At 39.4% G+C, this 24,844-nt stretch overlaps 2 protein-coding genes across 2 annotated transcripts; one reads left to right on the forward strand and one right to left on the reverse strand.

The window, feature by feature from the left end:
• Positions 1–473: 473 nt before the first annotated feature.
• Positions 474–17,263, reverse strand: acer2 (alkaline ceramidase 2). Its single transcript, XM_085355911.1, has 6 exons — positions 16,920–17,263; positions 16,369–16,483; positions 14,340–14,481; positions 13,140–13,277; positions 3,727–3,864; positions 474–2,551 (listed from the first exon to the last, which is right to left on the reverse strand). The coding sequence occupies exons 1-6, from the start codon at positions 17,031–17,033 to the stop codon at positions 2,368–2,370; spliced, it is 831 nt and encodes a 276-aa protein (XP_085212037.1). The 5' UTR covers positions 17,034–17,263; the 3' UTR covers positions 474–2,367.
• Positions 17,264–19,945: 2,682 nt separating this feature from the next.
• On the forward strand, positions 19,946–24,325 carry rps6 (ribosomal protein S6). The gene is made up of 6 exons (XM_085355912.1): positions 19,946–19,986; positions 20,593–20,724; positions 21,086–21,296; positions 22,310–22,456; positions 23,594–23,751; positions 24,198–24,325. Exons 1-6 carry the CDS (start codon positions 19,981–19,983, stop codon positions 24,291–24,293), a joined length of 750 nt encoding a protein of 249 aa, XP_085212038.1. The 5' UTR covers positions 19,946–19,980; the 3' UTR covers positions 24,294–24,325.
• The last annotated feature ends 519 nt before the right edge of the window (positions 24,326–24,844 follow it).

The raw sequence follows: 24,844 nt of genomic DNA on the forward strand, positions 1-24,844 counted from the left end.
CTGTTAGTTGTTCACATGACTTTATATTGCCATGCATATTATTGGATTTGTCATTTTAAAAAGAAAATCTGTTCACATGTACTACTTTTGGTATGAAATTGAAGAAATATTTGATTAATTCAATGACAATTTTATTATTTATTTTATTCACTTATATTGAAAAGTGACAGTTCTATAGATTTATTTAATTAGATGTGGGGAAATTTCGCCCCCTAGTGACTAAAATTGTGTTCTGCATCACTGTAAGTCAGCCTGCTGAAAACCTACAAGAGTGGCAAAAGTGTACAGTGAAACAAGCACTTCTGATGAAGTATTTATTCCAAGATAAACACGGAATAGACACAAACAGTCATTTGGGGGATTTATTGAGTTTTATTGCATAAAATAATATATTAATTATCTAATCTATTACACATATTCATTTACAAAAAAAGGATCATTAATGAAAATAAATATTTCTGTGCAGTTTATTTGCACTGTCAAAGCAGGCAGAGAAATGCTGAGATCTATATACATGTAGGTTAATAAAAACACATTAAGTCACAGCCAAGACAACCTTCATGATGCAGACAGAAAGAGGCTGCTGCTTTCAAAGTCCTTGATCTGATACTAATTCACTGATTTACTTCCCAAGTATCATCACTCAACAAACCCACCATCATCGTTTCCCTGTATAATTTGCAGCACAGTTTTATGTACTCATTGCATTGTTAACATTTTCCATTCCACCCAAAAGGCTTCTCATGAAGATACATTAAAAATGTTTATCAACAAAGTTAGTAATAATGCTATATCAAAATTATTCACCTTCACCTTTGGCTGCACTTCACGTAGAAAAATATAAACGGTTTATAATAAGAAAATACATCATGTTGTTACAAAACTATTGCTTCAGAATATCACCAAAATACTTGTTTTCTTTGTAAAACATGATTCATTTGACCTTTCATGATTGCACAAGTTATTTTGGTTGTTTGAGTTCCCAGAGTCCTCTGTGGGAGGACAGGGGTAAAATGATATTAGTTAAAAGGCTAGAGGCAGATTTCAGGAGCATGTCCAACAAAGTAAAAAAGAAAAAAATGCTTTGGAGAGCTTTGTGTTTCAGGGATTTGGTCTGCAGCATTCAAAATACATCCCTTTTGTATCCTGTATGCATTTTTTTTCCTTTTTTGCCAAATAAAAAGAAAATTAAAGTTTTAGCTTTTGGACGGAGAAATTAACAAATCATACCTCCAAAGACTACAACTGCTAGCAGATACCGGATGGTTTGGCATCTTCTTTCCAAACATTTTCTAAAATTGCAAAGCACAATCACCTTCATTCTTCTTTGGAATCCATTATTTAGTGTTTAAGGCCAAACAAAGTTTGAAATAATAATAGCCCTGAAAATCAGTTGAGAAGTCTGGGTTGAAAGCAAAAACATTCGGGATTAGAGGCTAAACACAAGCAAGCTAATTGTTTGATTAAATAAATGTAGATATTATATCTTAAAATGCTACGTTCACGTCACATTCAGATTTTTGGGTTTCTACATTGGGCGCCAATATTAAAAAGGTACCTGGTCATTCACTAATATATGAATGGTATTATTTTCTTGAGAGTATTATTGCCTATTTAATTAGGAAATATATACAGGTATATATTAAACACTTTCCTCATTTACTATTCTAAAAAAAAAGAAAAATTACAGTAGCATCCTTAAAGTAAAACTGAACAGATCTGTAGCAGAAATGTCCCATGTGTTTCTGATGTTGTTCAGCAAAAAGCCTGAAAGCACGGGCGGGCAGACGTACAGCACAAAGGCTTTGCATAAATGACCTTTGTGTAACGCTTTAGTAACATTTTATGAACCAATAAAGCTTGCTGTTGATTTGCTGAGTGCATTAGCAACGTGACGCTTTAATGCGTGACGCATTAATCACAGTTAATAAATTCAGTGCTTTATTGTTTCTAAACATGGTTTCATGACTGCACTCATGAGGTGCTATGTTTTTCACTCTTGTAAAGGCAACATAACTCTTTACAGTGAGGTTTTCTCAGTTCCCAGAAAATGTAGAAAATCTTCTCTTTAAAGAAGTATGAAATGTAAAATACTAACACTTAAACTCTTAAGAGATTTTAAATACGTCTTATGCAAAGCCTGAGATACGTTTGTAACACTGTAAAGGTTTCTTGGCTTTGATATTTAAGAGTAGTTGTGTATCGTCTAAAACAACCTGTTGTTCTTTGACCGAGTTGCATAAACATGAGCCAAACACAAAATCCTTTCAAGACGTGCATCACGTATATCCTCAAGTCACAAGAGCACCAGTTGATGCAAGATGAGTCACAGATGCTGTGTCTCGGTGTGAACGCATCAACGTTGCTTTAAGTCACCTTTATAGTAGACTTATGGACGCAGAGTAGGGAGACATATGGCACACCAATGAAGGCCCATTTCTCACTGGGCCAGAACATGATGACGGGACCTCGCTCCGGTGCCTCGGTAGCAACATCAAAGTAGGCGAAGCAAACGCAACCCAAATAGGAAGCCAGACAGATGAGGATGTGCCTGTAAGAGCAAAATGATCACGAATAAGCCTAACCTCTGAAATGATTTACAGGCACAGCTGTAAAAGTTTAACAGTGTCTTGTTTTCCCTGAAACAAATCTGGGGAAACCTGCAGTCAGCTCAGACTGAAGAAGTCACTTGAATGAGTGACAAAAGGTTTCTCCCACTGAAAACGCTACATCCAGATGAACAGAATCAACTTTTTGGGATTTTTCCAACTACTTCTGCAGCCATGTGAAAAAAGAAAGTTTTCGCAGGACTCTATGCAGTTTGAAAAATAAAACATTAAAATAAGCAAACTTGTATGGCTTTCATAGGAATTCAGAGGGTAAGTAACAGTCAGGTTCTGGTAAACAATTGCACTTGATTAACTAATTACCAGTAAGTGTGAACACTTCTATAAAACCAGAAGTTTTGACAGTTTGCTGGTCTAAAACATTCAGGTATTGGTTCTCACAATGACAGCCAATTCACCTGAGACCATGCAGAGAAATTGCAAAATAACAACAGCTACATCTCAGAACCGCATTTAGCATATCACATGTTAAAGTTCAAGACATTATAATAATAATTATAATAATAATAATAACGTATACTTTATTGATCCCCGTGGGGAAATTCCTCTCTGCATTTAACCCATTCACTCTGTGAAGCAGAAAGTCCCGTATCTCAAAAAAGTCCATGACAGCATGCTGTGGCATGATCTTAAGAGAGCTGTGCATAAATACCCACAAACCTCAATTAAATAAAGGCACACTGTAAAGAACGCTAGGCCAAAGTTCCCCCACAATGATGTGAGAGGCTGATAAAGTCATACGGAAAACAAGTTATTCAAGTTAATGCTGAAAGGTGGTTTTTACAAATTTATATTTCACGTGACTTAATTTCTCAAATTCCTCTTTTCTGTTTGATTTACCTTCAGTCTATTGAAGCTACTGCCTAGTTCCCCTGCCTGTTCCTCCTCATATAAAACACATAAATCACCTGAAATGAAAACTGGTTGACATTTTTTATTCATTTGTTTTAAGAAAAAAAGTATACAGTGCAACTGTAACTGTCTTGTAACACTTATTTTGCCTTTTAGTCTCACAGGATAAAATACACATTGTGAATAAATGATACCATTAACACCTTATACAGCACTGAGTTTGACTTTGAGTCGACTTTGAGCTTACCAAGCACAGTGTAGGTAGGGAAAGTTGACAGATGACCACACTTCGCAGAATATCCTGTCACTGATCCAGCAAAGCAGAGCCAGCGCCCACCAGATCCCTGAGATCAGGCCCAGCTTGAACACACGTGGGTTTTCACACCTGCGATGACACAGTGAAGAACAATGTGAGCCGTGAAAATACAAATGCAGCCAACTTGATGATTTATTCAGCATATAAATAGAAACAGTTCAATTTTGTTAAAATAGCAATACATTTCCTAGAATTACAGATTATATTGATTTTCTCAAAACAATCTGAAATATTTACTAAATAAATGCAATTAATCATATATGTAAAGTACATTGCTGCTAAACCCACGTTGGCCACTTGTGGGCAGCATATATATTCATCATTTATTCCTCTTCCTCTTTCACATCCAGACTATACAGACAAACATTAACATTTATTTTACCACATTTATTTTGAGGCACACGTTTGCATTTTTGTCTTAAAATAACTCCATTATCTAATATCTAGCTCTTCAGCTGCCAACTCTCCCAATGACATTCACTTACATAATCATTTAATCCACTGTAATATAAAAATACTACAAAATCATAGTGGAAATTTTCTCAGTTTTAGCAAACTAACATTAAAATACTGATCCTCATGTTTACATTTCTTTTTATCAATAAAATACTTCTGAAAATCTTATTTCTTGCCTAAAGAATCTTAAACCTCTGGGCCTCCTCACGCGGTCGCTTCCAGGATGTACTGGCCTTTTTGCCCAATTTTGGTGCTCTAAAAGCAGGAGGATTTTAATGGCAATGATGATTGCTCCAGCTAGATTTATCTGCAAATATCCTCATGGATACCCCTCTGACCTAGAGAGATGTGCTAATCCAGAGTGCCACTGCCAAACTATTCTTAGTCTTGCCCTCCTTAGGCACACCAGTCAGAGCCAGGCCAAACAGAGTGCAGAGACAAAGAGGGGGACACAGAAGCCTGACTGTGACTAAACGGTGCTGACGATACAGGACTGGCAGTTTGTCACCTGCCCTTAGGTCAGTGCATTTAATGGATTGGATTTATATAGCGCTTTTCAAGGCACCCAAAGCGCTTTACAATGCCACTATTCATTCACTCTCACATTCACACACTGGTGGAGGCAGCTACAGTTGTAGCCACAGCTGCCCTGGGGCAGACTGACAGAAGCGAGGCTGCCATATCGCGCCATCGGCCCCTCTGGCCAGCACCAGTAGGCAAGTAGGGTAAAGTGTCTTGCCCAAGGACACAACGACCAGGACAGAGAGCCCAGGGATCGAACCGGCGACCTTCTGGTTACAGATGCGATTCCCAACCCCCTGAGCCACGGTCGCCCATTTGATGAAGTCAAACCATTTAAGAAGCCTCTACCTTTGAGTCACCATTGTTTCAAGGTGACACGAATCCATGGATGACACAGAACCTTTCCAGCTCAGCAACATAACCGGATTGAGCTAAACGGCAAACATCACTCTCACGCAGAGGCTCAGGAATCTTTGTAAGCAGACTTTACACTGACAGTGAAAGCAGAGATTAGATTAATTAGCAGTCAGTTGCGATCACACTGACTGATAAAGGTGGTCTGGTCTCAGGGAATGTGGGAGTCATTCAAGCGAAAAAGCTCCGAAAGCTCTGACACCATGAATGTAACATTTGTCACTGACCTTCAGAGCCCCAAAACCATGTGGAGAACACTTATTTTTATTTAAACAAAAAGACACTTTTCCTATTTAATTAATTTACACTGTAATCATAAGCCTGTGGAAATGTGGAATTTGGCCAGTAAGGAATACTAAGGTTGCCAGCATTGGACAAAAGTACTAGACCACACCTCTTAACCTTTGAATTCAGGCATTTCATTCAGTCCCACTGTCATAGGTGTATAAAATCAAGCACCTGGCCATTCAATCTGCCTTTACACTTTGTAAAGATTGGTGAAAGAATGGGTTATTCTAAATAACTCACTGTATTTCAGCATGAAACTGTAATAGGATGCCACCACTGGATTAAGTCAACTCAGTTACGGAGCACGGCTGACGAGTGCTAGGGGGCATAGAGCACAAAAGTCGCAAACGCTCTGCTGACTCATTAAGTGCAGAGCTCCAGACTTTTTCTGGCATTAACATCAGCCCAAAAACTGTGTGCTGGGAGCTCCATGGCCGAGCAATTCCTGTAGATGTAACACGTCGGTGGACCCGTACATTTATCTGCATACTGTATGTTCAGAAGTGGATGACTCCCTGGAAGCAGTGAGAAATGGTGCTACATTTTTATTTTTCTACATCTTTTATTTAAAAATAATAACAGCTACAGAAATTGCAAAATTTACCCATCACACCAGAATTAAAGATTTCTTATTTTAAAGTAAGTGCGCTGGTGACCTGAACTGGTAAACAGCCTCTATTACATAACTTGCCCAGAAAGAGGCAGGAAAAAAAGGGTGTCACAGCTATGAACCGCCAACAGGAAGTACAAAAATAGATGGCCAGTGATGCATCTTCCCACTGGGAAGTGGGTCATTAAATTGTCATCAATACTGTAAAAACTGATTGTTCCAGTTAATCACAGAACACAAAAAGAGTGGCTATACGTCTTTATATTACAATTTAAGTGTCAAAGTGCTTAAAAAATATTAACTAATCGATAACTGTGAAGATGTGACGACAAGATATGTGAAAGCAAGAAAAGAAAGCTTAATATGGGGCTTATGCATTAAAAATGCACAGGCCTCAAAACAGTAAGTCAATGAAACAGACTAGAAAAACACCTGAGAGCACTGCTGGCAAAGGTAGAAAAAAACCTTCTGATTCATTAAATCAAAACTGGGGGAAAATGATTATTTCTCTTCAGCTGCATGAATTTGTTCATAAAATGACCATAGAACAGGGGTTTCTATTCGTATATCTGCACGATTCGGTTCCCTATGGAAAAGAATTACCAAAGGAATATAAGAAATTTTATTCTGAGACTTTGTAATGATGAAAAATTAGCTACAGGAAGATCAGTAACCGATTAAAACTTAGAAGAAGCACAGATGGGCTAGTAATCAGGAAGTACAGGGGGAGACACAACACTGCTATTAGAGCCACTGTGACGTCCTAATGGAAATTATGCTGCACATAGTGCTTCAGTTGAATAACAAGCCTCTGAAAGACAGACAGGCGTGCCCTTCAGACTTGGCAGATTAGAGATTATGACATGCAGTGCAAAAAAACCCAACAACAACCTCTGTGGATAGCATCATTTAAAAAGCAAACAAACAAACAAACTTACTTTCTGTCTAGCAAGATAAAAAACAAAAACACAAGAAGAAATTTACTGAACAATGGGGGAAAGTGCTTTCAAATGACATACATTATTAACACATTCCCTTGACAAATTAAATAACTGAAAATAAAATGTTTATTTCTAATACTTAGTTGAAAACCCTTTGCTGGCAATGACAGCCTGAAGTCTTGAAATCATGGACATCGCCAGATGTTGGTTCCCTCCGTTTTAATGCTCTGGCAGGCCTTTACTGCAGCAACTTGCTGCTTGTTGCTGTTTGTTTGTGGCCCTTTCTGTCCAAAATTTAATCTGCAACAAGTGAAATGCATGCTCGACTGTGTTAAGATCAGGTGACTGACTTGGATCTTCAAAAATATTCCACTTCTTTGCTTGAATAAACTCCTGGGTTTCTTTGGCTATATGTTTTAGGTCATGGTCCATCTGTATGGACCAACCAATTTGACTGGATTTAGCTGGATTTGAGCAGACAGCTTGTCTCTTAACACCCCAGAATTCATTTGGCTGCTTCTGTCCTGTGTCACATCATCAATAAACACTAGAGTCCCAGTGCAGCTGGCAGCCATGCACCCCAATGCCATCACACTGCCTCCGCTGTGTTTTACAGATGATGTGGTATGCTTTGGATCATGAGCTGTTCCACGCCTTCTCCATAATTTTTTCTTGTCATCATTCTCACCACTCTATTCTGATCTTGGTTTCATCTGTCCGAAGAATGTTTTTTCAGAACTGTGCTGGCTTTTTAGATGATTTTTAGCAATGTCCAATCTGGCCTTTCTGGGGGAGATGAGTGGCTTGCACCTTGCAGTGAACCCTCTGTATTTACTTTCACACAGTCCTCTTGGATATCAAAAGGTCAATCTCCCGAAGAGTATTGTACACCTGGTTGGCTGTTGTGAAGGAGTTTCTCTTCACCATGGGAATGATTCTGTGATCATTCACCAATGTTCTACTATTGTAGCAATTTCTGAGATGGGTTTTTTTTCTGTTTTCGCAGCGTAAGGATGGCTTGTTTCACCTCCATGGAGAGCTCCTTTGAAAACAAGGCCAAGTAGCTCTCCAGTTTCTACTGTCTGGTCACAGCAAAATCTTCTAAATACAAGAACTACACCTCAAATCAACTGCCCACACCTCCCAATGAAATTGAGTCAATTGTCCAATTACATTTGGCCCCTTTAAAAAAAAAAGAAAAAAAAAAAGGGGTGGCACATGTTGAGGAGCTGAAACTCTTAAACCCTACATCCAATCTGAATGTGGATACCCTCAAATGAAAGCTGTGAGTCTACACATTATGTCCATGCCCATTATATAACTTTACTTAGAATATGCTTCAGTAAACAAGTAAAAAAAATGTGGCATTTTAATCATAAACATGGAGCAATAAAGCAGCAGCAAAGAGCAGCTATGAGAATCATCTCTAAGAAATCCCCAATAAACACTTTTTTAGTAGAAAAAAGAAAAGAAAGAGTAAATATTGAACTACTTACTTCATCATATGGACAGAACTATGCTCACTTCTGTTGTAAACCTTATACATCAAGTCAGTTGGCCTGAAATATTTTACATAAATTACTCTTATCGAGCAAACGCCCTTTCCTGCCAGCAAATATATGTTGACAAAAACGTCACCACATAGCCGGATATCTGGAAAACTGCTCCCATCAGCCAGGAGATTATAGAAGGATGTGAGATAAGATACATGACATTAGATTAGTGCTTCTGCTTTGAGAGAAAGTGCTGGGGAATCTGAGGAGTATAATTGTGGGAGGCAAAGATAAGGGTGGAGCCCTGATGTGACTCTCCTCGCACTCGACTGTACAAAACAGAGGTCTGTAGCATACGTGACACAAAGCTGGACACTAATTAAATGTATCACTCAAGTTTCAGCGACTCCCATTCCTGTGGATCGTTTCAAAGCTGATGAACAACTTTTTTTTTTTCCTAAATATGGACCAAAATTACTTGGCTGAACCTTGTTGACTCTTTGCCACAAATAAAATAGGTCTTTCTTGTTAATGAGACGTTCAGTCTCAATGGGACTAAAGGTTAAATAAATAAAGATAAAACCTCTCTAGTACAGGGCGGAACCTCTGCTTGAAAGAAAACGGTTAGTAGAAAGGTATACCTAATAAAGTGGTCATAAATAACACTGAAGCTTCAATATGTGGAGTCAAAACACCAGTGGGTGACTTCACGGTGCCTACATCCATCTTGTAACAGAAACAGGATGCTTTTATTTCCTCCCCCAAGCATGTTACTATTTAACCTTATTATCTGTGATATGTTCCATGAGCTGTTTCACATACATCAAATTCATAATAAGATCTTAAAACTTACTATAATACTAACAATGTTCTCCATCACGCTCAGTGTACATTGCATACGTAACTTTGCAGTCACTAAAAATTGTGTCCATGATGGAATTTTCTTCTACACCCCACTTTAAAAAAACGCTGCAGGCTAGTTATAATAGTATTAAAGTATCCAGTTTTGTAATTTTATATACTTCCTCTGCATGCTCACAGTTGACTCACAGAACATGTTGTTCTTGCTGGCCTGAAAGTTGACTTGGATTGAAACCAACAACTAAGTTTTCTGTCCTTTCTGAGGGCAAAAGTCCATCAGTCGGGGCAACAGGAACTCTCTCACACTTGGAACAACAAAAACAAGCAGTTTCAATGGATGACTGGCACTGGCAGTAATGTGAAGAATTACTAACAGGTTGAACAATAGATGAATTTTGGGGACTGATGGTGTTGAGTAAGGGTTATGGGAAACGGAAGCAACGGAACATACGTCCACGTTACTGTGACGGCTAGGAAGCATTAAGGACACAAACACGCAGAAAAACAGAGTGAAAGGCTTGTTGTGCTTTCAGGAACTTTCTTCCACATAATAAGTTTGGAACAGACACACCAGACAGTACAAAAAGGTGAAAGGTGGCATGTTAACAATGCACCGACTTCACTATTTGATTTCTGTTATTTAAACAGTTCAAGACTTAAAGAGGTGATAAAGCACATTGTTGATAAGTCAGGTTATCATACTTCCCATGCATCAACTCTGGAACATTTCCCTGCCTATAAAGGCATGACTGAAACAAAGCCAGAGACTTCATAGAGGACTGCTGGTTTACATTATTTGGGGCTGATAAAAATTAATTTTTTGTGATTTATGCTACATCCTTTGATGCTGCAGTCGCTTCTTATTTACCGCCAATGTTATTTCCAGTTGGGCACATACCAGGCGTTTCCGCCAAACAAACCTCTGCCAATAGCCTGATCTACAGCCATCCTGTGAGTCACTATCCGATTGTTCAGTGATGACGCGACGAATCCTACTTCCGGGCCTAAAGTAGTCTGCGTTTAATATGGCTTTTGTGTTGTTAACATGTTTAATGTTATGTATTTTCTTCTATTTGATCTCAAAAAGCTCCTAAAACAGTCAGTGATCACTGTTGATCTCCCTCGGCTTTTATTACCGCTAATCATTTATTTAAGCTCAGTTTTTAAAACCTTAGGATGTAACTACAGCCCAGCCCATGCAGCAGTATATGAATGACTAACCTCGTATTGTGGATGGATTATCTCAGTTGTTCTCCTGGCTGAAGTTTGGTCCTTTTACAGCATCCTGCCATGCGATTACATTTGTTCCTGACCACCGAGAACACTCATGTTAACTTTTATCGAGTGGGAAAAAAGTTAGCTTGTTTATATTATGCTAACATAGCTGTGTTGCTAGCGGTCACGTAGCACATCATTATATACCAGCTAGCCCAACTTCAGTAACCCTACAAACGTCACTGCTGTTTAGTTTTCCGTCTTCATTTATGTTGGAAGTGATAGCAGAGCTGTACGTTTTAATTTGTTTCCAAAACTCCGCAGTCAGGACATGCTATATTGTATTTAGATAGAAGCTAGCGAGCTAACTCCCTGCTAACTTCTAACTCCGTTAAATGTCATAAATTCCGTTTTCATGGATGCCTGGATGCTAAACTCAATTGTTACACCTGGTAGAGCAGAACGCTGATCATTTTATTAAAGATGAAAGACTTTAGACAGTTTTTCAACTCTCAGTAATGCCACAGTGATCGTTTGATATATGGACCTGCAGCGGAGTTTAGGTCCAGACACTGCTAGTGACGTCAGACTGAACAACCGGATAGAAGACGACAACATTTAGGTGGGTGCTAAGTAACGTGATTGCATAAAACCAAAACATATAAAACAATCCAAAGTTTCAGCACTGCTGGACTTTCTCACTTTTAAGTGAGACTCAGTTAGGTTGGGGAACGAGAACTAAATCATTGACTTCACATGGTTTGCGTTGACTTTCACGGAAAAAAAAGAGTCTTCATCACCACAGAAAGCTGCTTTAGAGCCGAGCCACTCATATTTCTGTTAGAATAAAACTGTAACTTTCACTAACAAAGCAGGCTGTCAGAGGGAGGGGGACAATAGCTGCCTAGTACAAGACGCATACAGCGCATGCCACAGGCAGTTACGTTTTCCAGCAACGCAGAGCAGGTTTCAGCTTTTAACACACATATTTTAGAAATCCCCATAAATTCCTAACAGAAAAGTTAGCCTGTATAGTGAAATTCTATCAACTTTCCTGCAGCTGAAGTAGTGTACACTCGAAACCACCCAAACAGAACAGTTATCAGAATACTTTAATAATTCTTAAGGAAATTATGTTGGTTACAAGAAGAATAAAAGAATAAAAACAATAAGAATAAACCAAAATACCTATTAAGCTGGAAGACAATCAGAGTGAGTATATTTCAGGAGGTTTTGAGATTCAGGCTACGTCCACACTAGCCCGGATAGAATTGAAAACGGCGTTTTCATCTGAAAACACTCCGCGTCCACACTAGCGTTTTCAGTCATTTTCACAGAGTTGCGTGCCTACATTGAAACGGCTGAAAACGCTTACGTTCCAGTACTGCGGATGCGTGAAGCGCAACAAGATTCGACCTGCCTCTGTCTGCTACTTATTTACTTTCCGGCTCTTTGAAACGTCGCGGCAAAATGTTGAGGAAAAGCACCGAGTTTTTTAAATGGACTAACAATGAGGTGGAGTTGTTGCTGCGAGTAACACAAAAGCATAAAGTTGCAACTGCGAGTGAGAGTTAAAAAATTTGAAGAAAAGTTATCTGGAGCATGTACAGACTGATATTAATCTTTAATAGGGCTTGAGAGCAAACAAAACAACAATGCCCTACACTATCTTAGTTTAATTGGTCACACGACTGCATCACATGACTAACATGCTCATCATTTTAGAAAGTCTCCATTTTGGCTGTCCACACTGCGACGCGAAAGCACCGTTTTCAAATGTTTTCCCATGAGCCAAAACGCTGTCTCAGTGTGGACAGGAGGCCAAAACGGAGAGAAAACTAAACGCATTAGTGTGGACGTAGCCTGAGACAGGATTTCAAAGTGGAGAGAGAGAGAGCAAAGCTTTCCACTTCCAGGGGTTTGTTTTTGTGATACTATCCCCACTGAGCAAATGTGGCCCTTAGTGACATTTTAAGCCTTTTGGCAGTGATCTTTTGTGTGTGAGTGCATGTTTTTAAGTGTTTTTCAACTGGACATGACTAGTAAGGGTTAGATTTGATTGAGAATAAGACTATGACATTGCACACATAACTAGGCCCTTAGAGATACTCTGCTTTATCATGAGAGACACTCAGGAAGGCACCATAATTTGCTAAATAACCATCAAGCTGTGTTAAAGGAGACTTCAAACTAGTGGCTGAGACCACAAACCCATTAGGAACATGTGGTCATAAGTTGTGTGAGCAGTAAGATCATTTTCTCACAGACTTCTGCACAATCACACATCTTTTTATAAATCACCCAACAGATTCACCACCTGCTTCCTGTAAGGGGTTTATAAAAATAAACTTTTACTTTACTTACTTTAGGTTTAAAAATTTCTGCATCGTCTTCCCTCTTTTGATGCTCAGAGCATGTCCACATTTGATACATAGTCCATGTAGTTTACTCAGTGTGCCACTTCTGGCTCAGACCTACTCGGCTACTTACACTCATCTATGCTGTTTAAACAAACACACACACAGTCATACTCTTCCGTCTTACCTTTTCAGCTCAGTAATGAGCAGCACGGTACATGGGATTCCCAGAGTCATCAGTGACAGCGAGTTGACAACAGGTTTCACAAAGGCCAGCCCCGTGGTGATCCCTGATAAGATGCCGATGACCACTTTGAATCTCGACCTAGATGGATTAATGAACAAAACAGACAGATATTGCTGCAATACTCCATGAACATGATTGTAACATACAGAGGGAGTGTTTGGATGACTCAGATGTGCTCCAGAAATTATTATGACCCACTTAAGGTGCACATAACAAACACGCTCAGCTCTAATCAAAAGGCTGGGCAAAACAAGTAGCAGCCTGAAGTGAGAGCAAGCAGCTGTGACAGCTTGGTGACAATGCAAGGAGAAGTAAAGACATGTGATGCAGCTTTTACTGGTGTCAGCTATCTTAGAAAGGACTATTATTAAACAGGAGTGTCACAGCAGCTGAGATATCATGTGACAACAGTGAGCTAAATGTACTAAATGCATATGCTACATATTTGACCATGTGGGAAAAAAAATGTTTGCCCTGCCTTGCACGGGACAAACCTACACTGTATCTGCTTTAGTGTTTATTCTTAATTATTGCCACTACCATCAGATGCCACCAGCTGTGAGTAATTCCAGTCAGAGCTAAACACTTTTAGCTGCTTGAATGATAATTAAGAGTTAAGAGCATGAAGGATAGGCCTCAGGCCTGATTACTGGTAGAGCTTCTGAATTAAGAAATCACTTAAACAGAACCTGTCTGACAAAATGAAGTACTGGTAGGCTAAACAAGCTCAAAAGCAGCAGGACAATAATCTAAAACACACCAGCAAGTTCACCTCTGAATGTCTCAAACAACCCCAAAATGAAGGTTTTGGAGTGGCCTAGACAAGGGCTGCACCTTAAATCTGATTGAGTTGCTTTGACATGACCTTAAACCATGCTCGAAAATCCTCCAGTGTGACTGAATTAAAACAATTCTGCAAAGACGAGAGGGCCAAAATTCCTCCAAAGTGATGTAAAAGACTGTAACTTTGTTTGATGATGGGAAACATTTTATTGTGCCAAATATTGCAGAAAAAGAAAACCCAATTAGGAAAGGAGTAAATAGTTTTTCACAGGACTACATATCTACACATGCACATAGTTTAAGCTCTTTTTTTACAATAATAATAATAAATAATAATAATTGTTGTTATCAACATACCGATCCCTCCTGAATATCCTGGGTAAATACCTCTTTGGAAACCACATGGCTATGGCACACATGAGCACCCATAATATGGCTAGCTCGTCCAGCATTTGGCCAAGAAAGCTGAGGGTGGCATGAAAATAAGTCGATCCAATACCTTGGAGAAAGGAAGAGACACAGAAGGACAGTGATAGATGTTTAAGTTTTGTATTCAAAGGGCAGGATAAATGAGACAGTCTGTGTTTTGTTACGTGCTCCCTCTCTCTTTTATAACATCAGAACATAACTGAGAATAGCAAACGTAGAGTTAAAATATTCGAGTCAAAGTTCATCATAACTGCTGAAACAGAGGAAACGGCATGAAACCATGTGACCCGTTGCTGGCACTGGCTTTGTTTTAAAAAGCCTCCAGAATCAAAGAAAAGAAAATGGATGCAGTCCAAGATACACAGATAAGGATTTATGGTATGGCAACATGTATGGACCAAGAATGTTCAACTGTCTAAGAGGCTCCAACAAAGCCAGGAGACTGCGTTTATTTCCCTTTACATTGGACCACACATGGGCCACAGAGGAAAACACCCAGCTCGAGTTCTTTAAATCTGACAGTTATGCAAATCTTTTTCAACTACTTTTTTTTTCCGGACACCCACCAAGGTCACCTCCTTGGAACAGAGGTGGGGTTGCTCTCGGGTTATCTTTGCTGACAGGGCAATCCGAGTGTTTGCAAAACAGCATCGATGGGGAAAGGCTCTCTATTGAACTGTGTAGATGAAGAAGCACCATTAAAGGCCTAAATATTGAATGGGACATAATGAATTCAAAATCAATCTAAAGATGGTGATAGAGGCCACAGCTGAGAAACTGTGCACCCCAACAGTGCCACTGCAGTACAAGTGTATACAGATCACTCCTTTGGTCTAAAACCTGGAAACTAGTTCAAATTAAATGTCCATCATAACTGCCTAGAGACCAAGTCGACATACTTTAACCTTCTGGTTTGTACTAGTTAACAGTGCAAACCCCTCAGATACTTTGCTTACTCTCATAAAAAATAAAGGAAAAAAATAATATTTTTTTGCTGTGAATAAAGTCCTACAGGAATACACAATTCTTTTTGAAATTGGTTTGTGTAAGGACTATTTACTCAGTCCCTTTACTTACACATTCATTTGACCCGTTTTGACAGCAGTAAAAATACCTCAAATGGCCTTATTTACCTTCAAATTTGATAACTTTTGGCATCTGCACAATGATAGTAACGATGATCAACTCAGTTCAAATATATTTAGATGAATATGGCTGTTACGTTTTTGTGTCTTGGGTAAAACTTGACATGAGTGTGAGATATTGGATATTTTTTTCCATAAACAAATGTTGTAAAACCTAAACAAAAATTAATAAACAAAAATAACAAAACACTGTCTGCTCTCTAATACACAAAGTAAGGATCAGGCATACATTTATAAATGCCAAATACTATATGTATACTATGAAGAAGGTGAATATGAAGAGTATGTTAGGGTTAACAACTTAGCACTTAATCTAATGCAATCTGATGTAGCAGCCCAGCTATAAAGGCCTCCTTTATGAATCCTATAATGATCCTTTTCTTTTTACAGTCATAGCAGTGTTAGTGGCACTTATGTACTCAACTGAATTATGCTGATGTGCTTTTCTAGTGAGTCTCCTTATGTATGCAAAAAGTGCAGTGCACTACCTCTATCAACAAACCCACATATAAAGCCAAAAAATGGCAACGATCAAACAAGGAGCCCTGCAACAGATGGTCAGGCCCCCACGCAGATCCTTGATCTCAACATCTCAGAGTTTGAGATTAAGGAAGAGACAGACTAAACAACAGAAAACTGGCAAATCTTCCCAAGATGCCTGACAACTGGTGATCTGTATGACATCCACTATTTTATTTATTTATTTGAAGCCTCCCTATCTGACGCTTGCTTTATGTACCACGTGTATAGATGAGAAATGAAAAATAAATAAATAAAAATGAAGGGTTAAGAGAGGTCAGCAGCCAACTTACCGACCACAACTAGCAGTATCCATATGAGGTAAATCCCACTGTTGAAATGTTTTGCATATTGGCGGAACAGGCACATTAGTATCGGCGGCAAAACAAAAAACAAAATGTTGCTGATCTGAAATGATAAACAACAGAAAAGTCTTTGTCACTGATCCCGCAGCAAAGAGCCAGCAATGCCCGTCAAAAGTTGATCAGTGTGCGGGCCTCGGTGGCTGTGCAGAAACTGGCATGCAAAACCTGTAAACTGCTACTAACAATACATATCATGATGCTGAAGCTGAAAAGCAGCCAGAATGCTCAGCTAAGCAGTCGTTAACCTGGGAAGTAAATGGTAAATGGCCTGTATTTGTATAGCGCAAAGAAGCCATTAAACTACAAAAGAAAGAAAGGAAAGGGGAGTAAAACAAAACAAGCAGTGCAACGGAGACAACAGCAAGAAGAGGAAATGCAGAAAGGCTTTGACTGTAAACAAAACTGTAATGTGCAAAATAGCGAGAAAAACAACAACAACAACAACAACAACAACAACAAGCCCCATTCTCAGAACCGACCGTGTTGTAAAACTCAGCGATGCTGGGGTAAATAAGGTAATTGCCTTCACACCAGTCCACCTCGGAGCTACCAGCCTGCAACTGGTCCCAAAACATCACATTAACGTTACTCATGTCTGAACTAGTTCTGTCGGATGGACAGCGCCGAGCAGACAGCACATAAAACAACCGAGGGGGGGAAAGTCGCTATCCGTCGGCTCGCTGGCTGCACGCTAGATCCTAACGTCCGAGTCGTGGCACGTATCGGCCACTCGAGCCTGTGACACACTGGGGAAATCGTTATGGAGCTGCATTTTGAGAACGTCCTTCTTCCACAAAGCCTCCTGCTCGTCGTGACGCTCTGCTTCGTCCACTGACAGCTGCTCAGTCCGCGACTCAAAGAGTGCTCAGGCTGCAAGAGAAGTAACTCCTGCCTGCTTCCTTCTTCGGTCAAACGTAGGTCAGGAAGGAAGAGTTTACTTATTTTTGTCACGGTAATTTAAAAAAAAAAGAGTAGTGGGGGGGGGGGAGATACTTAAAGTTTGTATGTTCAAGTCAGCAGTAGTCAAAGAATACTTTTTCCTTTCTTTCTTTCTTTCTTTCTTTTGTTTTTGCTGTCTCTAAAACAGAATTACAGTTAAGATCTCCAAATTTCGATTTTCTCGAGAATACTGAATGACAATAATACATTTCTACCCTTTTCCCTTCCATAAACAAATCGAGCTTTCCTTTTTTTCCTATTTTTTTTTTAATTTTGACTTATTTCTATCTGTTTTGTTTTTTATTAGCAACAAGCTTCCATACCAAACTGAACCAAATCCACAGCTTTATTGTTCTTTAAAAATAGACCAAAGTAAGAAAAACAAAATAAAAAATACAATAAAATAACTAGTGTTTTCATGATATGCTATATTTTCTATATCTGTATGTTTTTTGTGTAAATTTTATGTAATGTGCCTGGAAATTAGACGTTTTGCTAAAATGTAATGTTTACATGTTGTATTTTCATCTACTAGTGTCCATTCATATGCGCTGTCCCTGTTAAATAAATAAAAATAACAGAATACTAACAAAAATGACATAAATATTACTTTATACATTTGGTGTGAAAGGTGGGTGATGTCTTTGTAAGACTTTAAAACTGATCTAAATACAGTTACAAATCCAAAATGTACACACATAATTTACTCAGTCAAGCTATCAAAAGCTATGACTGAGTAAATTAGCAGGCCCTGTCCAACCTCTGTGCAATATGTTTGACACTCCTGGTCTATTCTGTCTGCTCAATTTTGTGTGGGACAGCCCTATTATTGTGCACACTCATTAATAAATAGCTGGAAAAGAAACATGTGTAGTTGTAGCAGTAACCAGTGTGTTAAGTGGATGCGTTGTACAGGGAGATAGCCACAGGCAGGAAAGATTTCCTATGTCGTTCAGTGGTGCTTTTCGGTAATCTCAGTCTCTCACTGAACGAGCTCCTGTGACTGACCAGCATGTCATGGAGTGGGTGGGAGGTGTTATCCAACATTGTCTTTATCTTGGACAGCATCCGCTTCTCCGACACCACCTTGAGGGAGTCCAGCTCCATCCCCACAACAGTACTGGCCTTACGAATTAGTTTATTGAGTCTGTTGGCATCTGCTACCCTCAGCCTGCTCCCCCAGCATGCAACAGCATAGAGGATCGCACTGGCCACAACAGACTCATAGAAAATCCTCAGCATTTTCTGGCAGATGTTGAAGGACCTCAGTCGCCTCAAAAAATAGAGACGACTCTGGCCCTTCCTGTAAAGTGCTGTGGTGTTTTTAGCCCAGTCCAGTTTATTGTCAATGTGTACTCCAAGGTATTTATAGTCCTCCACAATGTCAACACTGACCCCCTGGATTGAGTGTTGACATTGTGGAGGACTATCTTGACTTGCCTTTAGATTGCACTTCTTTTAAAAAAAAACAAAAAACACCTTTGCTGTATTAATTGATAATATCAAGTTTTCAGTAAAGGGTAATAAAGGCCTGTCATCGCACAATAAAAATGAGTAACTTTGTTCAGAAGCTGCATGAACAGCTAACATAGCTTAATGCCTATTTTTATCAGTATTTTTCTAAGGGTGTTGTACAAGTGAGCAGTTAATTATGGTAGCCTTTATCAAACTGGCTACGTGTTTTTCAAAGAGATACAGTGTGTTTATTTTGAAGCTGATTAGGCCAGTATTCAAAGAATGTATCTCTCACCAGACTGGGATGGGAATGATCTTAATATCTCAGCTCCTTATGCACTCTCTGGCACCCTCTGGCCGACGCATGCTCCGTGGCTCAATAATAATCCCCAATGCAGATTGTTTTAAATCCACAACACCTCCACTGTAACTAGGATTAATACATATTCTATTCTTTGTCATTTATGTGTTATTTTTATATATATATATATATATATATATATATATATATATATATATATATATATATATATATATATATATATATATATATATATATATATATATAAATAAAAACACCCAGCACGCCCCTGCGGGCGGTTTATCCTTCAAGCTCGGGTCCTCTACCAGAGGCCTGGGAGCTTGAGGGTCCTGCGCAGTATCTTAGCTGTTCCCAGGACTGCGCTCTTCTGGACAGAGATCTCCGATGTTGTTCCTGGGATCTGCTGGAGCCACTCGCCTAGCTTGGGAGTCACCGCACCTAGTGCTCCGATTACCACGGGGACCACCGTTACCTTCACCCTCCACATCCTCTCGAGCTCTTCTCTGAGCCCTTATATATATATATATATATATATATATATATATATATATATATATATATATATATATATATATATATATATATATATATATATATATATATATATGTATATGTATATATGTATATATTATAACATATAAATTATATGTTATAGTATAACATATAAATTCTTGTATAACATAAGTTAATAGTATGACATTTTAATAACCCTAAATTTTTCAGCGAACCAGTTATCGCGATAGCATTTCAGGTCTATGTGAGACCACGAGGCGGATATCCGGTCTCTTTTTCGTGGCGGACCGTCGGAGGGTCGGTTTGGCAAAATGAAGGTAACGTAATCTTTTAACTGTGTTTCTCGTCGTGTTGTTGCTTTCTGTTAAATATTACGATATGGTGAAAGCTGACCATGTAAACTTTAATGCGGGCTGATTTAAAGCAGGAATGGTGGCTCGGCCGCTCAGGATGAGCTTTGATTATGAAAATGGGAGCTAGCTGACGAGTTTGTCGGAGAACGCTGTGGAAACATGGCCGCACTCTGAGCGAAATGTGGGTGCAGTTTAAGTCTCGTTTTACTCAAATGAAACGTAGTTATACCTTTGAGTCCTCTCCCCTGCACTGTGATAATGTTACCAACTGAGCCGGCTGTGTCAAATAGTTAAAGCCGGAGTTTTCTGAGCTTTGAGCCGGCAGAGAAGCTAACAGGCCCCCGAGCCACCTTCTAACTACCCCCTGATTCAAACATTAGCTCACGTCAGACAGGCTCACGATGTTGGTAACCGCTGCTTCTAGTCAGCAATGTTTTTGTTTGTTTTGTTTTTAGCGACATTAAAATAATTAAAAGCTTTAGCAGCTCAGTTCGCAACATGCAGATGCACCTTGACTCGCTGTTACCTGTGTGCACATCCAGTAACGTGGTAACTGCTCCTCTTTTTCAGCTGAACATCTCATTTCCCGCTACTGGCTGCCAGAAGCTGCTTGAAGTTGATGATGAGCGAAAGCTGCGTACCTTCTATGAGAAGCGAATGGCCACTGAGGTGTCTGCTGACCCTCTGGGAGATGAGTGGAAGGTGAGTTTTTGTGTGACGTTTGGTAAATACGTGGCGTGGCACACCAGCAGACCCTTTCTGACTGACCCGTAGTCGTTAAGGGGGGACGGCGTGTTGCCAGAGGAACAGTGGAGCTGCTTTCAGATGCAACCAGCCCATATAACCATGGCTGATTGAAACAGCTGTGCTCCCTCAATTTTTAATGAAGATAACTTGGATTATATGTGAGTGATTATGTGGAAAGAAAAGCAAGATATGACCCTGCCAAAAGTGTAGTTTGCTTGTGTAGTCAATGAGAATTTGACCTTAATCATCCTGGCAGATTTGCAATGAAATGAAATTCCTAGAAAGGATGTGAAGCAACATATCTATGCTTTTGCAGGGCTATGTAGTGCGCATCAGCGGAGGAAACGACAAGCAGGGTTTCCCCATGAAGCAAGGTGTGCTGACCACCGGCCGTGTGCGCCTGCTCCTCAGCAAGGGCCACTCCTGCTACCGTCCCCGCAGGACTGGTGAACGCAAGCGCAAGTCTGTGCGTGGCTGCATTGTTGATGCCAACCTCAGCGTTCTCAACTTGGTCATCGTCAAGAAAGGTAACATGCTTAGTGTGCGCGCATTATATGTCACATAATTTTGATTATCTCTTTGGAGTCACGTGTAAATGATGCATGATGGCACGCCAGCAGACCCTTTTGGATTTTCCTGTATTCATTAAGGGGGGACAGTGTGTGTTGCCAGAGTAACTGTGAAGCTGCTCACCAGATGCGACCAGTCCTAGTAACAGTGGATGGTTGAACTGCAATGCTCTCCCATTGTTTTAACTGCTGCCATAATAATATGGTAAAAATGAAACTTGTATTTTTAAAGCTTGGAAAGAAAGCGACTTGACTTAAAGAGGTTTCTTAAAATGCAGAATTACAAGTGTCTTGGATGAGGTGAAGCATAAAGAACTCCTGTCACTTCCTTTCCAAGCTTCTTAGACTACCATGACCTTGATGACTGAGAACATATACAGATATAGTATTTTAAGCTTTATCTATTTGAGTCTCTTTAACTGTCATAAGTTAACTTTTGGTTTGGTGTGATGCTCAGAAGACAAGACAAAACTAAACAAATGCATAAACTTCAAGTGATCATTTTAAAGTAATTCAATTTAAGTGGGTTGTTTTTTTTCACCAATGCTACATTAAGCTTCATTAAATTTGGCCAGGAGGGTTTTCCATAATCTGACTGACAAGGTTTGCTGTCTCTGTTCTTCTGTATTGGTGGACAAATCATTTGTCATTTATTTCTATAAAACCTCATATCTTCCTGTAACTGCTAAGACACCCAAATTCTGGTACATGGTAGGAAAATCTGACGTGTTTACTTTGAGCATTTTATGCCTCAACACTGCCCAAATTGTTGTGGCTTTTCTCTCGTTCTGTTAAAACTAAGCTTCACTGCTTTTCAAGTATTAGTTTGTTAAACGGTGAACTGGATAGTAAGTTCAGCCATTTGACACTCGTAGTATTTAGGACTGTTACAATCCTGTTCTGTTGGTGCTAGAAATACTTTTAAGAATTCTTCAGACTTGATTGACCATCCTCGTCTTTGTTACTCACAGGTGAGAAGGACATTCCCGGGCTGACCGACAGCACTGTCCCTCGCCGCCTTGGTCCCAAGAGGGCCAGCAAGATCCGCAAGCTCTTCAACTTGTCCAAGGAGGATGATGTTAGGCAGTATGTTGTGAGGAGACCCCTGACTAAAGAAGGTAAGACACTTTTTTCATTTTGAGAAATGTCTCCCTCCATGTGGAAAGAAAATTATGATGTAAAGCGCTGTCAGAAGCATGCCAGAGCAGCAGGTGGCACTATAATGCTGACTGTGTATGTAAATATTGACCAGTCTAATGATAATGATAGTATGGAGCACATCTTGAATGTTAAAGGTTTTCCAGAAAATTGCAACGGCACGTCTATTTTGGCAATTACTGTAGCATTCAGAATAAACTAAAAGTGGGCTTAAGGTCCCACATAAATGTCTTTTGACTAAAATTTATGGAGGTGGGGTTTAACTAGGGTGGTCAGTACAATGTCTTGTTTTCTTGTAGAGTTGGTTTAACTCTGGACAAACTCGACAGTTGTGCAGTAGGAGGTCCTTTTTAATTCCTTCTTTTTGAAGTTTAAGAGCGGGAATAGTTATAAAAACAGATCTTTGATGCTCATCTGCCAGTGAGGGCATCTGTAGACTTTTTTAGGACTCCATTATGTAAACACAACCTTGGTGAGATGAAGAAGATAGACATGTTGTATGTAATAAGCGTGAGGCAGATTAAAACTGAGTTGTGGAAGTTTCTGTATGGATTCTGACCGGTGTATGTAAAGAAGTAATAAACATTAATTTCCTTGTGTAAGCATTTGTTTGTTCTGGAGTTTGTGTGATGTCTGTGCTTGTAAGATTGTGTTTGTGGTAAAGCCATTTCAACTCATCACTAAAAAGAGAGTGCCGTTAAATATAGTCTTCTTGATGAGCACATGGTTATTCAAATTTAGGGTGAAAGAGCTGAGATCAGGAACAAGATGAAAAATGAATTTTATGATAATAAACTTGATTCAGCAGAAGTGGAGACTGCAGGTAAGTCCCAGGTGTGCTGTTTGTGTGAATTGTGTTCTGCCTAGTAATGAATCATCAGCAAGGCTTTGATTAATGCAGGGTGCCAGCATGCAGACAGATCAAAGTTACTGTTTTTTGTACAGTTGGAAAGTAAGGAATGTGCTTCCTTTGAGGTAGTACAGTACGAGTTGTGTGTACAGACATAGAAATTAGGTACATTAAGCTTCTTTCTCATTACCACACTTGACCTTGAACTGTGTCAGCACTGACTCTTTCAATCCTCTCGCTTTGGTAGGTAAGAAGCCCAGAACTAAGGCTCCCAAGATCCAGAGACTGGTGACTCCTCGTGTGCTGCAGCACAAGCGCCGCCGCATTGCACTGAAGAGACAACGCACCCAGAAGAACAAGGAGGAGGCCTCAGAGTACGCAAAGCTGCTGGCCAAGAGGATGAAGGTATGCGTTAATCTAGGCCTTTATTATCCTTAACCAGCATCAAAGATCACACTACTCTGCTTTTGTCGTGTAGCTGAACACAAAATAATGTTCTAGTGGTTTAGATCAATGAATATAATGTGACAAATAATTTCTGGCAGGTGTGATATTTCCACTAGTGTTGGAGTGGCTGTATTACATCAGCTACATTGTGCCTTAACAACATATTGTAATAAATTTCCTTAAATACACTTTAAGTTATGATTGAATCTTTATTCACTTGAAATTTAAAGTATAGGATTGTGTTTTTTATCGTTATCATTTTGAGTTGCCTTACATGATATAGCTGTAATGGCATTCAGCAGATTATGGTTTGCCTCTGAAAAACATTCGAGCATGTGATGGTGAAATGTTAAAAAGACATAAAGTAGGACATGTGGAAATTGACACACATTTGTTGTAAACAGGAGGCCAAGGAGAAGCGCCAGGAACAGATTGCCAAGAGGCGCCGTCTTTCCTCTCTGAGGGCATCCACATCCAAGTCAGAGTCCAGCCAGAAGTAAAATGGAATCAAATAAAGTCATGTTTTGCTGAAACGGTGTTGTGCAGTTGTCACTTATTTTCTCTTCCAGATATCTGCCTATGAAGTGACGCATTAGACTATTTTTGTCAGTCCCTTGCGTACCTACATGCATGCGGATGCAACAAGAAATTTAAGTTAGTGGTGGATAATCTGGCCTGAAGAGTTTTAACTCTTGAGTTAGACTATGTGGAAGTCAAATGTATAAATACCTGTTTTGTTTTTTAGTCAAGGAAACTACACAGAAGTACTAACAAAAGTATATGAAAGTACGAAACAATTTAAATGGAACAATTTAGAAAAGTAGACACTGGAGCTCAAACACTGTGGTTATTTGTGTTACTGCCCTCACTGGAGATCAAACAACTATCAAGGCCTTGATTTAGCAGTGTGACAACTATGGGGAGAAGAGTTTACCATGCTTAAAGTTTGATGAATGAACTGTGTGGAAATTAGAAATTGGTCAACACTGAGTCTACAGTCGTGCATGATACAGCCTCAGTTTAGTGGTTGCTATTATACTGTACTGCAAAA

This window comes from Diplotaxodon limnothrissa, linkage group LG6 (assembly GCF_057381915.1).
Source record: "Diplotaxodon limnothrissa isolate DT_005_m linkage group LG6, D_limnothrissa_male_GT1.1, whole genome shotgun sequence".
In the NCBI taxonomy this organism is placed as follows: domain Eukaryota; kingdom Metazoa; phylum Chordata; class Actinopteri; order Cichliformes; family Cichlidae; genus Diplotaxodon; species Diplotaxodon limnothrissa.

What these genes read in the sequence shown, in the direction of transcription:
- rps6 (XM_085355912.1), top strand. An exon ending in CTTGGTCATCGTCAAGAAAG is followed by an intron (nt 21,297 to 22,309) that starts GTAACATGCTTA and finishes TGTTACTCACAG; the next exon opens with GTGAGAAGGACATTCCCGGG. An exon ending in TGCTGGCCAAGAGGATGAAG is followed by an intron (nt 23,752 to 24,197) that starts GTATGCGTTAAT and finishes TGTTGTAAACAG; the next exon opens with GAGGCCAAGGAGAAGCGCCA.
- acer2 (XM_085355911.1), bottom strand. Translation starts at nt 17,033, where the DNA reads ATGAGTAACGTTAATGTGATGTTTTGGGACCAGTTGCAGGCTGGTAGC. An exon ending in GATACTGCTAGTTGTGGTCG is followed by an intron (nt 14,482 to 16,368) that starts GTAAGTTGGCTG and finishes CCTTTCTCCAAG; the next exon opens with GTATTGGATCGACTTATTTT. An exon ending in CCCTACCTACACTGTGCTTG is followed by an intron (nt 2,552 to 3,726) that starts GTAAGCTCAAAG and finishes TTGCTCTTACAG; the next exon opens with GCACATCCTCATCTGTCTGG.